General features: G+C 40.8%; 1 protein-coding gene across 3 annotated transcripts in view; it reads left to right on the top strand.

Moving 5' to 3' along the window:
- Positions 1 to 7,954: 7,954 nt before the first annotated feature.
- Positions 7,955 to 16,723, top strand: part of GRB14 (growth factor receptor bound protein 14) — a 97,301-nt gene continuing 88,532 nt past the window's right edge. For all 3 annotated transcript variants that reach the window (XR_010919879.1, XM_067549349.1, XM_067549350.1), the window contains exons 1-2: positions 7,955 to 8,478; positions 10,741 to 10,873. Coding sequence is in view for 2 of the 3 variants with exons in the window: in XM_067549349.1 (XP_067405450.1) it covers positions 8,276 to 8,478; positions 10,741 to 10,873 (336 nt within the window). In the remaining variant the exon portion in view is untranslated. The remainder of the gene's footprint in view (positions 8,479 to 10,740; positions 10,874 to 16,723) is intronic.

The following is a 16,723-nucleotide window of genomic DNA, read 5'->3' on the forward strand; positions in this document are numbered from 1 at the left end:
CATATGCGGTCGTGGCATAAATGACCACAATAGGCATCTAGAAGACAGGTGAGCTGGTGGGTGGTTGAAGAGGTCTGTGTGCAATGGCAGGTCACTATTCTTGTGGATCTTAGCCAACAGGGTGACAAAGGTCTTCTCACAGCAAATATCATGGCAATGAGGTTGACTGTAACGTCTCAGTAACAATATATGTAGCTTAAGTTCTATGTCGATCAACCTTGTGTGAGACAAGCAACACCAGCACAGTATTCTGCTGTTGAACATCAGAGGGCAAGGGCTGATGTTCTAAGCATCTGGGCGCTCACACCCCAGGTTGAACCAGCCAGTTTTATGAGGAGGTTGTTCCAAGTACTGACTTTGGGTGCCGTCTTCCTCAAGTAGTTGTGGTATGTTAATGATCTACCCACTGTCACAACGAGGTAAACCAGGTTTGGATTATGCTGTAGGCGCTGGCTGTTGAGGAAAACATTTAACTCGTGGCTTTCACTTGCACTGTGCAGATGGAATACACTAGAAGCTCTCTTAGAAAAGCTCGGCTGCAGGCAGCATTGACTACAATAGTCTGCCATGAGCTTCATATCTTCATTGAAGACCCTGTCCGTTTCTGAGAAGGACTGAGCTTGGTAGCTGCAGCAGATGTCATCATCATAGATAAACTTGTTTGAGAGTGTAGATGGTGGTCGTTGATTTACACATTGAACAGTATTGGTGAAAGAACTGAGCTGGAGGGAGGTTGTTGATCTGACACTTCCAAGAGCTACAGCAGTTGCCCATGTGTACTCTAAGCCACTTGTTCTGGAGAAAGAGCTCTACAACATGGCACATTTCTTTCAGCTGCCTGTTGAGCAATACAGATAACCAGGAATGCATTATCCCACTATACTGCCCCTGCATAAGATTCCCATTGAACACAGGTTCTACTTCACTGATTCACCAAGTTTAAAGACAGAAGGGATCATTACATCATCTAGTGTAATCTGTGTAACACAAGCCATTACATTTAATCTAATTACCCTGCATTGAGCCCAATAACTTGTTTGACTAAGGCATATATTTCAGAAAGGCATGCAGTCTTGATTTGATTTAGTGGACTTCAAGGTCACTGTCCTAATTTTCAAAATCCTGCATGAAATTGAACTATAGCCTCCTATAAAAGTTACATTCCATGAAACTTTCAACCGATAGGAGGAGGTTCCTCCTGAGAACCTTCACAGAAACCAGACTCAGACTATGTAACTTACTACTGAAATAAGAATGAATGCTAACCTGACTGCTTTCAGAGCTGCATGCAAAAGCCACCTCTGCGCAAGCTTTCCCATCAGTCTCACTGATTTCTTTAAAGTGAACTAACATACATTCACAAGACCTCTAAGTTTGCCTCTTGAAAGAAGGCAAGTGAGAGAGCATTTTTTAGATCAGGGGAAGCACTCCAGTACTACAGTGAGGAGGGCAATGCAGGAACCTACAGAGCTTAATGTTCAATCTACTTAGAAGCTGCTTCTAAAAATGTGAAAGTGGCTTTATTGATCTCATTCCATGGAATGTTGCTTCTGTGTTTAAATAAAAAGTTATGCATTTTGTTAAGGGCCTCTAAGCTTGTGCTTGGTGCAAGATGCTCAGTGATTCTACACTACACAAAATCCTTCCCAAGCTACAGTCAGCCTCAGAGAAATGTCTTTTTAAAGATTTATGCACCATTTGCCAAGAAGCTGGCTTTTTGTATCTGTGGCAAGAGTTACATAACATGGGTGGGCAAACTGTGGCTCATGAGCTGCATGTGGGTCTTTTATACTTGCCCCTCCCCCCAGCCTCTGCCTACCAAACTGGGGTGGGACCTTTGAGCTTCTGCCCTGTGGCAGGGTGGTGGAACTAGAGGATTCTGCCCAGCAGGAGAGGAGGGGAGGGGTGACTTGGAGGTCAGTAAATTTGGCTACCCCTGCTTTATAATAACTTTATCTGTTCAAGTACTGTCCAAGCAGATGGGGCACAATTTGCAAAGCTGTATAATGGCCTTTCTAAAAGAAAATGCCCAGGGAAGAACATTGCTGTGCAACACAGCATACTTGGCTGTCAGGATAAAAGTTAAGCATTGTTAGCTGAGCAAAGTTAATCTGTATTCAAAGTATTTTAATGAACTGAAAGCTTAAAAATGTGGACTCTGATTTTTGACTGTGCTTTGCTTTATTTGCTTTGCTGTGCTTTGTATTCTGATAACAGTAATTTCCTTTAAGTGATCATTTGCATCATTCCTTTAAATACTTTAATTAAATTCAGAAGGAATAGTGGTTAAAGCACAGGATTGGAAGACAGGAGATCAGGGTTCTGCTATGGGCTTTGTGGGCACATCACAACTTTCGAGTGCTTCAATTTATCCATCTGTAAAGCAGAAATGATATTGCGTAAAGCAGAGGGCTATTGTGAGGCTTAATTTAATTAAGATTTTTGTACTGTGCCTTGCGATCCTCAGATGGAAGATGTAAAAGTGGAGAGTATTATTATTCCCATTGGTTATAACACTATTTACTTCTCAAATCTTGTACTGAAGCTTTAAGGGCAAGCCCTATACCTTTACAACCCAAACAGTGAAATGTCTTGATTAAAACAAAACACACACATATATCATAGCACATATTTTTTCTTGAGATTCACCTGCTAACTACTAACATTTTTGCCATCACTACACATATGCACATGAAGGAAGAAGAATTTTGCTGATTAATATATTGTACATGTTAATTGTAACAGCATTTTAAGAATTTGAAAATTCAGAGCAGGCTAGCCCTAATAGTGCTAGTGTGACTGGCCTAGGTTTTTTAATTACATCACAAGGACAACTATGGCTATACAGGGGTTAATATCTTAATCTTACATATAGGGTTCTATATCTTTATACTGCAGTCATCACTGTAACATCTGAGCACCTTCTGGTAGTGCATTAAGCAGTGTGACAACACATCTGTCACATTGTTTATTCTCTTTTCCTGTCACCAGAGGGACAAGAGTGTGCAGCAGAGTGTCTTGGTTTGATGGGGTGTGGCTTTAAAACACACACACACACACACACATATATATATATATATATGTTGCCATGTGTTTATGTAGGAAAGTTCAGGACAAAAATGTGCCTTGCATTTGGAGCTCAAAGTGAGGAGGTTTGTGATGGTCCTTAGTTCCTGAGGGAGTTCATTCCACAGTTTCAGACCATCCCTGGAAAAAGTTCTGTCTCCTGCACAGAAGTGCTTTACTCTTATTGCTGAACTCCATTGTGCCAGAGAAGCATAGCAGTCGACTAGGGTATTCATCCCAGAACTTTAGGTGAGCCTTTAGATACTGTGAACCCAGGCTAAGGTGCACTTTGAAGGACTGAGATGGTGAGACCTTGAACTTGATTCAAAATTCTATGGGAAGCCAGTGTAGAGAGGAAGACAGGTTTGATATGTTCACATAGCCTGTGTTGCCGAGGAGATGTACTGCAGTGTTCTGAACTAGTCAGAATTTCCTAAGTGCTGAAGGCTTCATGCCCAGGTATATCTCATTGCTATAATACAGGAGAGAGATAAATAACTAGTTTATGTAATTTATGGTCTATGTAAAACATCCAAGAATGAATCAGGGCAGTATCATTTGTTTTCTTGTATCTATAGACTACCTAATGTCTCAGTCTTGCATTGAGATGAATGATTCTCCACAAATATTGGAGACCATACTAGCAGAACTGGATGAAAGATTAGGGCCTAATTCTATAATAAATTCCACTCCTACAGTTGGAAACCTTTTATATTAAAAAAATCCATTTTATTCTGTACAGTTTGTTCTCAAATACATGGAATATAAGAGGGAAAAAAATTATTATACCTGCAAGCTCATTAGCTGGTGTGCATGGTTTTTTAAACTTACCTTTAATGCTAATTGTGAAGGTTTTCTCTCTGCTAATTAGAGATACAACTTCTTTGTTCTATTATTCAAATTGTCTTTGCCATGAATAGCACAGAGGCTTCTGCTAGCTATAGAGTTTGGAGTTTTCTTATTGTGAGTTGCATACTCTGAATAGCTTCTATCTGTTAAATTTTTTAAAATTATTTTTAATATTTTTCACAACATATGCAACTGACATTTTGTATTAGCAAAGAGGTTACTGGTTATGAAAGAGGAAAGGGGAAAACTATAAAGCTACTGAGATGGGGATTTGTCTGCAGAGCTAGTTTTGGGGAAACATCTGCTTAGCAGAACAAGAAGCATGATGAGGCAAGAAGTGGAGTGATGCAGCCATACTACTGCCCAGTTCAGAGATAGACAAGTAGCAGAGTGATTTATAGGAGCATTCATAATGAAGTCATGTGAGGCCAATGGATAAGGTACCAGTAAAGCCGTTGCAACTGATGAAATTGTATTTTGATTTGAAGTTCAAGCAGCAACTTGCTTTTATTCCATTCTCAGCATTTTTTTTTAAATGTACTTGTTCAGTGAAATAGGTTTAAAAAGGTTACTCTTGAATGTTAGTGTATTCCTCTGGTTGAAGTACTCATAGTTCAGGTCATCCTTAATGATGCTCAGACAACATTATCCATTCTGTGAACTGATAAGAACATCAAAATAGCGAGAAAAGATAGGTGGTCTTTTGTTTTGAAGAACAGACCTAGCAGTCAGAAGAGCTTGCTTTTATATTACCTGTGCAACCCTGGGTGAATCACTTGATTTTTCTTTACTTCAGTTTCCTTATCTGCAAAATTGCCATAATAGATCTTCCTCTGGAAGATGATAAATGCAAAGTAGCATTTAAGTTGGCAATGAGAAAGGTAGGAAAGGCTTTACATAAGATGCAAGTCAAATGTATTTCTTCTAGTTCCTTGTTAAAACTAGTTAAATGTTAAATTAGAACCAGAGTATCGGTAGCATTAACCCTTTTGTTTATGGTCTTTCTACAACTGATTTTTGTGCTGCTGAGAGCTATTAATACTTAGCTGAAGTTTGGAATGTTAAATCATATTTAAGTAATTCTAATGTATTTTGAATACGTTAATTTTCAAAGTTGTTTTAACAAAAGATGAATATAAACAATTAAATTATCAGCTAATGGCACTACTGTGTATGAAATCAAAGACTTACCATGTATACAGTGTTACAATCCCTCTCCTGCTCCAATAAAAAAGTACAGATTTTGTGAAAAGTTTAGATGTTATCTCCTTTCTATAGTTTAACTTGATATATGTAATAAACATCAGCCAAAATTCACTACTTTTAAGATTCCCATCTTCCCTAGACTCTAGTTTGCTATACGCAAGCTTCTCTTACATTCAGGGTGGAGTTTAATGAGTTACACCTGCATTAGTAAGTCAGCAAGAATAAACCTGCAGTTGCCTGTCTTTCATAACAGGAGAATCCTGCCAGTGTTTTACACCATTATAATCATCCAGCCAGTTATGATCAGTCATTAGATGCTATAATATTCAGAATACATTTGCCAAAGTCAGTATATAAGAATTCTTAATCAACCCAAATTCTTCAAGTGCCATAGTGTGAGTGACAGAGAATGAACTGCTAGAGGACAAGCACAAGGAATTCCTAGTTTTATTAACCTCATGCAAAATCATCTGTAACCAAGACAGAATGAAAACTGCTGTTGGTGTTCCTACTTTAGACAATCCCTCCCCTAATAATTAAAATGTTGTTGTCCATATCTGGATTTCTTCAGTGAGCTTAGAAAAAGCAAAACACATTTATCCTGAAAGTTTTTATTTTTGTTTTCTCATTAGTCTCAAAACAGTTACTTTCTCTAAGTCAAATACCATCAGAAGAGTTCTATCTACTTCTATGGACTTCACTGGGAGTTGGTTTTGGCCCTAATCTTTTCACAAACACTTTCTATCATCTTCACTAGCATAAAGTGCATCTCACACAGTCAGTTCTATGCAGTTATACTTTTCTATGACTCAGGTGTTCTCTGTTGTCAGTTGAGTGTTGACCAAAAAGCATTTGGGAATTATCATGTTTCCAGGCTAAGTTTTGTGCAAATAAGACAGTCTGAATTAGGCTTCCCAATATGAGAATATTGCCCAAAAAGTGCAACTCAACCTTTGACTCTGTGTTCTTTAGGTATGTCTACATTGCAATTAAAAACCCATGGCTATCCCATGGCAGCTGATTCAGGCTCGGGGTAAGGGGCTATTTAATTGCTGTGTAGACGTTTGGACTCTGATTGGAGCCTGGGCTCTGGGACCCAGTGAGAGGGCAGGCTCTTAGAGCTCAGCCTGAGCCTGAATGTCTGCACCATAGTTAAATAGCTCCTTGCTCTGAGCCCCACACGCCCAATTCAGGTGGCATGGGCCAGGTGTAGGTTTTTAATTACAGTGTAGACATAACCTTTGAGGCATTGTGGGCCAAGGGATGCTTGTGAACATGTGTCCTGGCACACTCAAGCCTCCAACTGGGATTTATAATCTCTTTTTGCATGTCTCTGCATTCCTGTAAGGGCTAAACCCCATGCTGGGATCAGCTCATTGTTTTGGCCTACGGGTGCTGCCTTTTCCACATCTGCTCACTTCTTATTTTTCCAATATGTAAAAATAACTTCCTATCTCACAGAGGTATTGGGAAGTTTAATTAATGATTTGTAAAGCACTTGAAAGATTTAAAATGCTTATTACTAATGGCCCAGATCCACCAAGAGATTGATAAAAAGGGATTTGAACAGGGGTTACTCACCTGGCAGGTGCATGCCCTAACCACTATGCTATATAGTCACTCAGTTTCTGACTCACTGAATATTTAATTATTTGTTTGATGCAGAATAACTTTAACAGAAGAGATTGAAAGAGCCCCATATCCGAATATCCTGTAGTTCAGTGGTTAGGGTACCCTCCTGAAAGATGGGAAACCCTTGTTCAAATTCCTTCACCTCATCAGGATAGAGAGGGAAATGAACCAGGCTCTTCCCCCCCCCCCCCCCGGGGCTAAAAGTTATAAGAAATCATGCTCCTCTTCCCAACCTTGGGGCAGTTTTATGTGGAGTTCGTGGGTCAGAAGAAAGGTGGGACAATACTATCTTCCCCTGGTTTGAGGATCCTGCTGGTGGGGTGTAGGCATGATATAGGCAGCTGAGTGCCTGCTCAAAGGCAAAAACTTAGGGGGCTAGGAAACTCCTACAGGAAATTTTAGCACTTAATGATTTTTGACATGTTGGGTGGAGATTTTTTTGGATCACAGTAGTGATCTAAATCCTATGGTGGCTCTGGGCCAATGTGTATTAGTACTCGTAGGTCCCAAGGATGACTAGACCCTATTGTGCCAGGAGCTGTACATACACACAATAACAGACAATCCCTGCCTCAAGAGCTAACAAACTACATCGCCAATTCAAAGGGGGGGGGGGGAGAACGGGGAAACAGATATTTCATCTTTCTTTGTACAGAAGGGGAAGGGTGCCCTGGAGAGATTAAGCACCCAAGGTAGCAGGGGAAGTATGTGGTAGAGATGGGAATTGAACCAAAACGCTGCCTCACCCTGCGTTAGTGCCGTAGCCCCCTGGCTATCCAACCTGTGGTGCAGGCAAGCCACTGGCTGATCCACTGAGGTGCAGGGGGCCAGAGGACAGGCAAGTGGGCCTCAAGCCGCTTGACCCAGCGCTTCTCAAAACGAGCCGTCCCTGGACAAGGTGCGGAGAGGGAACAAAAATGCCCCTCCCCCATCCCGTACCGGAAGGGTTAATTTTCCATCTTGTCTCGTCCCCTGGGTTGGTCCCGCTGCTTCCTGGAGCCGAGCAGGGCAGCCGGGACTCGGCTGACGACGTGTGACCCCCCCGTCCCCGCTCGGCGGTCACTGCTCGGGGGGGGGGGGGGAACCTGCATGCGGGGCTCTCCAGCCCGCCCCTTGCGCCAGGCACCTTGCAGGCTCGCCGGGGCGGGCTACTGCTCGGCGGGGCGGGCGGGGCGGGGCTGCGCAGGGGGGAGACGGGCAGGGCGCGCGCTCGGCATGCGGGCAACGAGTTCAGGGAGGGCGCCCCTCACCCGGGGGCCCCGGGCGCCTCGCTGCGCGAGGCGGGGAGGCTCCCGCCGGCCGCGGGAGGGGGGCAGCGCTCCCGCCCTGTGCTGGGGAAGGGGCTCCTGGGGGCGGCGGCTGCTGCAGCCCGGGCGGCGCTCGCGCTCCCTCCCCACCCCCAGCAGTCTCCACCCTACAAGTCCGGCCCGCCGGCTCTCACGCTGCCTGCCAGCCCGCCCGTGCCTCGCATTTGGGCTGAGGCAGTGGATGGTACCTTAGAGGAGGAGCCGCCGCCGCCGCGATGGCTGCCCCGCTGCCCCATTTGCAGAAGAGTGCGGGCAGGGCAGCAGCTGCGGCTGGTGCTGCTGCAGAGACCCCGGCTCCCTGCCAGGAGGGGAGCGATGACTTGGCGCCTTCCCCCTGGCTAGCCCAGCGGACCCCTCTCGCCCCCCCTGCTGTGTCCCAGTCCCAGGCGGGGACCCGGCTCAGCCTCAGGCCAGACAGGTAAGGCTGAAAGAGGTGGGGGCAGCAGGTGGCCGAGTCTCTGCAGGAGGGATTCCAGCCGGGCCCCGGTACCATGTGTGTGGCTACAGGTGGCTCGAAGTTCCCAGGCGAGACATTCACTTGCAGCAGAGAAGCATTAATTCAGCCTAGAAATGTGCCTTCTCCCTCTCTAGATCCTCACAGGAGTCTTGCGAGCAGGCACTTAATCAAAAATAGATTGCGGGGTGAATGGGTATTGCCTTTTGTGACCAATGATCTTGTTGGGCACTGTTTAACCCTAGTTGGTGTGTGCGTTTGTATGTGCGTCGCTGCCTGGACCAGAAGCTGATCAAAACCGAATAGAGAAAGCCATTGCAAAGGTCCAATGTCTGAAGAATAGTGGGATCGCCCAAGAACGGAATAAAACTATTTGCACAATACTCAGAAAATACTATCAAAGGTTTGTGACATCCAAGGCAGAGAAGAAGGAACTTGCTGTTGGAAATGGAAAGAGATATAAGATATCCTGTAGTAGAAGCAATTTATTTTTCTTCTTCTTCTTCTTCTTCAATTAAATCCCCATTTTTGTTGACTTTGTATAGTTAAGAGGTTAATCCCCACTCTTGCAATAAGTTAAGAACCCACGTAAGTATTTGCAGGATGGAGGGCTTTATCATTTGTGTGACAACGTTTTAAGTCTTTGCTGCTCTAATTTGTTGTTCCTTAAGAGCTTTAAACCCACATTTTACTTTTTAAAAAGGTTTTAAAATTGAGCAAAAAAAAAAAAAAAAAATTACCTAAGCCATTAACTTCCACTGACTTTTTTAGATAATTTACATTGCTGTTTGTAGTTTCAGAACTTGATCTGACAAGGCTATGGACAACATGATGTATGACACTTTTTTAAAAAGTGAAATGAATGGGCTGTAAGATAAGAGAACACCATTTGTCAGGAACATCTACAATTAAAACTACTTCTGTAATACTTAACCACTTTAAGTGATATTTGTACCATGTGCTTTCACAAGTTGTTGAACTCTTGTTTCAAAAGGAAGATATTTTAACTTGTATTAAAAGAAATGTAGCTGTTAAGCTTTATGAAGTGTCTGATAGTTTGTCTAGATTAAGCTCTCCTGCACTTCAAAGTATTGTGAGCATAATACCCTCCACTCCTGCTGAACACTATATACTCCCTTTTAAGTGAATGTTTCTAAATACTTCAAGAAACAAAAGCAGCTTCAAAAGTATAAATTAATGATGTGGAAGAGTCTGTAAACATTTTTATCATACCACTTAACAAGTTACACATAAAATGACATGCATGTAATGAAGTTAAATATTAACCTCCGAATTGTCAACTCACACAAATAGAAAAAAATTGAATGCTTGAAAAATCAAGTATATGCTGTTTTGATTTCTGTTACTTAGAGGAATAGGTGCTAATTTATATTTTACATGTGAGAAAATTGTGTAACCTAATGTGTATAGCATTCTAAAAGCTTATATGTTGCTAGTTAAAATTTTTATATATATATATATATATATATATATATATATATATATATATATATATATATATATATATTTATTTAAATTAATGCATAAGGGATCTCTCAAAATGATTACAGAAGTGGTAATCTGCCAAAGCGCTCTCAGATACTGGTTGGTGATATTTGAATCAATAACAAACTTAGATTTTAAAAGCATGAGACTTCTTATACTGAGTCTTGTATCTAATTAAGGAGCCATTCAAAAAAGAAGAGAAACACTAAGGCAGTTAGAGGCAGAAAGGAACATTTTCCTGTGTGAAATTCCATGCTATGAATCACCTTGGGACCTGAGCCTGCAAAAACTCATGAAGGTGCTTAACTTTGTCATGAGTAGTCCTGTTGAAATTGATAGAACTATTCAGTTTGGTAAAATTAAGCTTGTGTGTAAGAATTGTGGGCTTTGATGGTGTTCCTGAAAATATTTGACAATACCTGAAGCCAGTATGGACACATTTAGGCCCTGGTGCTGCAAAGATTTACACTCGCAAGTAACTTTTCACCCATAGGTAGTCATTGGAATTTCTTGCATGTGCAAAACTAAGCATGTGCATTTTAATCAGTGCAGCCTTCTGGCCAAAAAAAAAAAAAAATGCTAGTAAATGTGACCAATAACTGATGTGGCAAATCCCTTATTAATGTCACGTGTACAATATTTTCTCTTTTTTTAATTATGAAACTTGTTCTATTGTAGCCCTCTCTTATATAAACCATGTTATGTATTTTGTTGATGTAGGAGAAAAAAGAAAGAGATTGGTGTGTTAGAAATCTCATCAATTCCAAACCCTTTTCCTGAGCTATGTTGCTCTCCACTTTCATCAGTTTTGTCAGCTAGCCTGTTGCCCAAGGCAACTTCAAGAAAAAAACAGGTAAGATTTATAAATTATGTTTTGTTAAAACACTTAGTTCAACAAAAATTGTGTTTTTTTAACTCCAACTCTCAATAACATATACAATTATCTGTAATGCTGATCCAATTCTAAATTCCAAATAAGAAAAATTCCCAAGAAAATTCAGATATACAGTCCAATAAATGGACTATTAAGTGATAATGACTTTTTGGAATCCATAGTCCAATATATCTAGGAGATATGAATGTTCTTTTTCATAATTGAGATGTGACTAATCTGTGACTGGTAAAGAAAAATTTCAAGCAGGTTATACTTTGTCATCCTTAAATGAAAAATTTTATACCTTGCCCATCATTCTAATTAGGCCATAGCAGCTAGGGTATCTACAGTCACTGAACTGCTGCTTTTTGTCTAAAGAATCGATGTTGTTAATGTATCTGTAAAAACAAAACATTGATGGTTAAGGAGTTCGAATATCATGCTTTTCACCATGCTAGCTGGATAGCGGGTTTATGCATATACAATATTTATTTTAAGTGCATCTCTTAAATATGAGCCAGAGAAAGCATTATCACAGCTTCAAGTGGTCAGGTAGGATTTGCACCCCAATAGTGGATCATCTTTTCTGTGGGGGGGAGAAACAAATTGCCAGAGACTGGGGTATTCTTTTGTGGTCCATGTTCATTTACAACATGCTTGTTGTCTTGAGCAGAGATGGATACTGACGAGCAATATCAGTTAAGCTTTCAGTGCATTCAACTGAAGAAAGCAGCAGTGTTCAAACTTTCAGTTTTTCTCTGAAAAATTGGCCCATCTCTCTTCTTCCATTTTTGTTATTTTTATGGGTGGAAGAAACTTTAACTCCTGGGGGTGAAGTACTCTTGTGAGTGAATGTGAGGGGTGCTATCTGCAGGGCACTGTCTGCACATACTCTTACTCTTCTCTGCTTCTTTGTGGGATCTTTCCTCTGAGGTGTTTTAGATGTGGGGCAGCTGCAAGAGGGAGTAGAGCTGATGAGTACCTACTCACTTAACCTCCACACAGTTTCTTGGTGAAAATCTGGAAGCTAACATGGCTACCAGCAGCTTTAACTCCTCTGAAGTTGACTCTTCCATGGCTGCTGTTGATCAGCTGCAGGGAGACTGTCAGTGGCAGTATCGCTCCTACTGGATAATGTCCTCCTAGGCTTGGGTATGTGAGATGTCGAAAATCTGAGTGTGTGCCCTTCTGCATGGAGGAGATTACCCCAAAGGAGACGCTTTGATAACCCCTACCCAACTCTTTAAACCTGTCCCATTACAGGGGATGATGTTCTGAAATCTCTGTAGTCCATCTGGATGGAGTTTTCAGTCCCTTATGGTCATCTTTACATGAGTTTTTCCATGCCAGGGGCTGGCTGTCTGGCCCACTTTTCCAACTGCTGTGTCACTATGTCTCAAATTCTCCACAGTTATAGTAAGCTCTCTTGCAATATGTGTCTGGAGGCTGATGCAAAGGATGGGTAGAAGGGGCTTATCAGCAAAATCCATGGGTAGCATTTTGGTGAGAAGCCAATTCCTGACCTGTAGCTGGTGGTGCTGTCCCTCTTTAGAGGCTCCATCTTTTAATATTAGCCTCTGGCAGCTTCTTGCTTCTGGCTAAAAGAGCTTCGTCTTTCTCAATCCCTTTCTTCCTCATGACCCTTTGTGCATCCATTACTTGAACTTTTCTGCAACCTCCTGCTGTGAAGGTTGGTTGTGGATGTTGGAGCACTGGAGCTAGAGATCACTACTACTTTCATCCTCCCCATCTAATGCTGTTTTGGGTCCTTCTCATCTTCACCTAGAAATACCAGTGATGTTTGCTTATATTATTATTGCTCTAAGTTTTGCAATGGCAGAACACAATTGACATAACTCTTGTCAGTTTCACAACTGCCCAGGGGATTTTGAACATCAGTAGAGAAACTGAGCAGACTCTTGTAATTTTAATGCCTGGGGAAGCTAGCTATAAACAGTAGCAGAGGTATCTTTCTGCAAGGGCAGGAAGAAAGCATTGATTCAGCTCATGTTTGGAAAATTCTTTGCCATCATAAGGGCTAGAAACTCTTTTAAAAAAAATAAGTTTAAACACCTCATGTTGAAGGCTTAAAACTGTCTCTACCTCCACTCACCATCGTAATCTTCCTACTTGAAGCTAGTAAATGTTTTTTTCAAGTCCTCCTTTAACATGCAAGAGCCCAAGTGCACATTGTTGTAGCTCATTGACCCGACAGGTTAATGATCCCCGAGAGACAATAATGAGTCGGTTGGAAATTAAGGGTTTATTAAAACAACAGGAATATAAAAACTAGATTCCTTTTTTCTTATACAGTTGGAGGAGGAGGGGGGGGGGACACGACTGTTGCTTACAGAGCAAGTTTTAAACGAAAGCTAAAAGGGAGAGAGGAGAGAAAGGGTTAACGTCTTACCAGCATCAGAAAGAGCTGCTACATGACACCCAGAAGCTTGCTGAACAGCAGAAACACAGAAAGACGGCTTGTATGATTCGATACGTGCTCAGAGTCAGTCGGGAGCGGGAGAGATAGGGATGGGCCAGATGATCAGTCTGGCGGACGGTGAGCTCTCTCAACCGGAGCCTGGGGCGTGCCCCGGTTTTATACTAGGGGCTTCAGGTAGCCAAGGTTGCTCCGGATTGGAGGGGAGATATTTGAACTAGGACAAACCTTTGGCTGGGTGATGAGGCAGCTGCTCTCGGTCACCTGGTCAGTTTCAGGAGGGGCGAGGAAATGGCCTAATAAGGTCAGTTTCAGGAGGGGCGAGGAAATGGCCTAATAAGGTCAGGTCGAGGTTTTGCTGATGCACCAGGTGGTTAGGTGGGGGCGAGAGGTGGACATATCAGGTACTGTGTTGCAACACTCATCAGATTGAAAAGTATTTGTCTTCACTAGTTAACTCAATCTTGAGGTTGGTGTATGAGTAGAAATTAAGTTTCATATCTTCACTGCTTTTACTGCAGGCTAGTTTAGTTAAAAAGGCCCTTGCCCTGGGATGTGAATCTCTGGTCCCATTCCCACTCTTTGAATCCCTTCTTGTGTTCTGTTTAAAAAGAGAAGATATTGTGTGTGATAAAAGCAGTATCAGTGGATTAAAGATCTAGGAACTTCTTCAAAGATGGAGTTAAAATGATTGTATTATATAGGTCTGATCCAATGCTCAGTTAAGTCAAAAAGAGTTTATTGACTTCACTGGGCATTTAATCAAGCCCATAATGTCCATCAGCTGAGAATGCCAGCACATTAGAGATGTAAATTGCAATGAACCTATACCTTAAAGTTAAAGTGATGATTGATTAAATCCAGAAACAATGCTTAAATTCTTATTAACTAAATATTCTCACATTTCTATTTTGCTTTTGCAATTAAAATTGAAGCTTTCCAATAACTTTTTAGTAAAGTATTCTATCTTCCTTGGACATGGGTAAACAGAGGTTCAGAGAGATAAAGTAACTTGGTCAAGGTTTCACAGAATAAATGGCAGATTCTCTGTGCTAGAGCTCATGAGTCCCAGTTCCCAGTGCTTGCTCTAGCCACTTGTTTTTACTGCTTCTTTGTAAGAGAGCTGCAGTATTTTAATACACAAATGCTATACTGAATATATTATAACTCTGCTGAAGTATATGAATGTTATAATCTACTGGTAACCTCAAAGCTAACTGCAGTAAGGGAGTTCAGTATCTCTCTTAAAAGAAAAATGTAATTTGTTATGCTACTGTCAAACACTTTATTGTATATAGTGCTCATGGCTAAAGGGTTTTCTCCCTCATACCTCATATGTTTTCATGGACTGTCATAGTAGACTGTTTCCTTCTCACCTTAATTTATTTTCCTAATGGATTTAAGTAGTAGAGACAAGTAAAGGAAAATTACAAAGTTAGCTTCTACATAAATTTACCATATCATTGTCAGTCAAATAAAAAGAAAGTAAAGGAAGTTAAAGTAAAAGAAAAATGCCTAAAAACAAGACAAACTAGATATACAGAACCATTTCATATATTTATAAAATAACTTACCATTTTATCAATCTCTTTTTTTTCTATATGAAATCTGACCAACTGTTTTACAGGTACCTGGACCACTTTGGAGATGTCTTTAGGTGTTTAATAGATTTTGGGAGGGATTTTCCAACATTTCCTTTATCATTTTTGGTCTCAGGAAGGAGAGATTTAATTTAACTCCAGTCTCATGGACTGTTGAAGATATCCATGGTTTCCTGTATTCATTCATCCCACCTCACTACAAGACAAAGTAATCGAATACCTTCCTCCTGTGGCTTTCAGCTCCAAATATAATAATTCCCTAACTTGAAAGAGGTGTGGATTATTTATTGGGATATTATCTCAGATGTTTCTGATTGGAATAGACTTGTATCACCTAGATTGAACAATGGTGCCCTCCTAACTTTGCATCTCTTTTTATTTATTTTATTTTATTAAAACAAAACATTTTAACTACCAAATATACCTCTCGTAGCCTAATTTAAATTGTCAGCTCTATTTATAGCCTTTAGGACACATCCAGAGAGGGAGTTACCACTCAGTCAAAAATGAAAGATTGCCTAAAAATATTAACATTAAGTTTGAATTTTTACTTTCCCAAGCTGAAATTTACTCTTTTCTGCCAAGCTTTCTTCTTTCACCTGCTTAAAGCATTGTCAAAAACACACAGTGCATGCTTACTGATCAGGACACCCATTTAATGGGGCTGACTTGCTGGAATTGAGTTTACATGGGCTACTAACTTGCTTTTATAGCAGAATGATCAATTGCCTAACATGCTTGGGAAATGGGACATCTGTGTTTAAACATTATTCAGTTCTGCATTGTCAACACAGCTGTCGTCTCCCATTTCCTCATACAGTTTGGGAAAGTTTTGCATTATGTCGTCATTGATTGCAGTCCTGATATTATGGCAACATTGATAGAGCAGAATGTTGTACCACAGGTACCTGAAACTTACTGTTAAAACATGGCTATTCTAATGAACCAACACCATATAAACAGAATAGATTTTGCTGAATAAACTTAACACACTTAAAATTTGAACAGATAAAACTACACAAGGGCTTTAGTTCAATAAACAAAACAAAACAACAGAACAACAACAACTGTAGGGCCAGCAGGGTCACAAGTTCTTTTCAAGTGGGGAAAAGATGGAGATGGAGTGAGCGGTATACTCTGAGACACACTGGTACTTTAGAACTCAGACCTATCGATCTATTTTAGATCTTTCCGAGACCTGATTTCAGGGAGCTTTATGGGTGCAATATTCCACCAGGGTGGGGTCTGATTGCAAAATCAGGCCTTGATCTGAGAATGCAAAATTTTGATTTGTGTTGCTCTGCTTAGAGAAAACCAATCTGTTCCCTGCTCCCTCTTTCTTATTCTTTTTCCTTAACTGCACAAGTAATACAAGACCAGAGATGAACTCAGTGGCTGTCAAATTTAGAACAAATAAAGGGAAACACTTCATACAGTAACACTACATATGTAATCAGTCTGTGGAATTCACGTCTGTAGGACATCACTGTCAAATACTGTAGATGTAATATAAGATGGCTGGATAGTTTTGGTGATAAATAACTCATATATATGCATGCTCAGAAAAGAGTAATCAAATCTCTTGCTTCAAGGCATAATATGTTCACCTACAGGGATCAGGAAGAAAATATCCTCCCTGATGTATAGCTTTGCACAATTGGCCAGGTGTGTTGGTGGGGAATTTTGCCTTCCTCTCAAGAGTCAACCATTTGTTATTGGCAGAAGTATATAAGATTTGAATCTATGGTCTGATCAGGAATGGCAAATTGTATTTTTATCTTTGGTATATTT

Source organism: Emydura macquarii, unplaced genomic scaffold (genome assembly GCF_026122565.2).
Source record: "Emydura macquarii macquarii isolate MOO-44397 ecotype Brisbane River unplaced genomic scaffold, CSIRO-AGI_Emac_v2 contig_1253, whole genome shotgun sequence".
Taxonomy (NCBI): domain Eukaryota; kingdom Metazoa; phylum Chordata; order Testudines; family Chelidae; genus Emydura; species Emydura macquarii.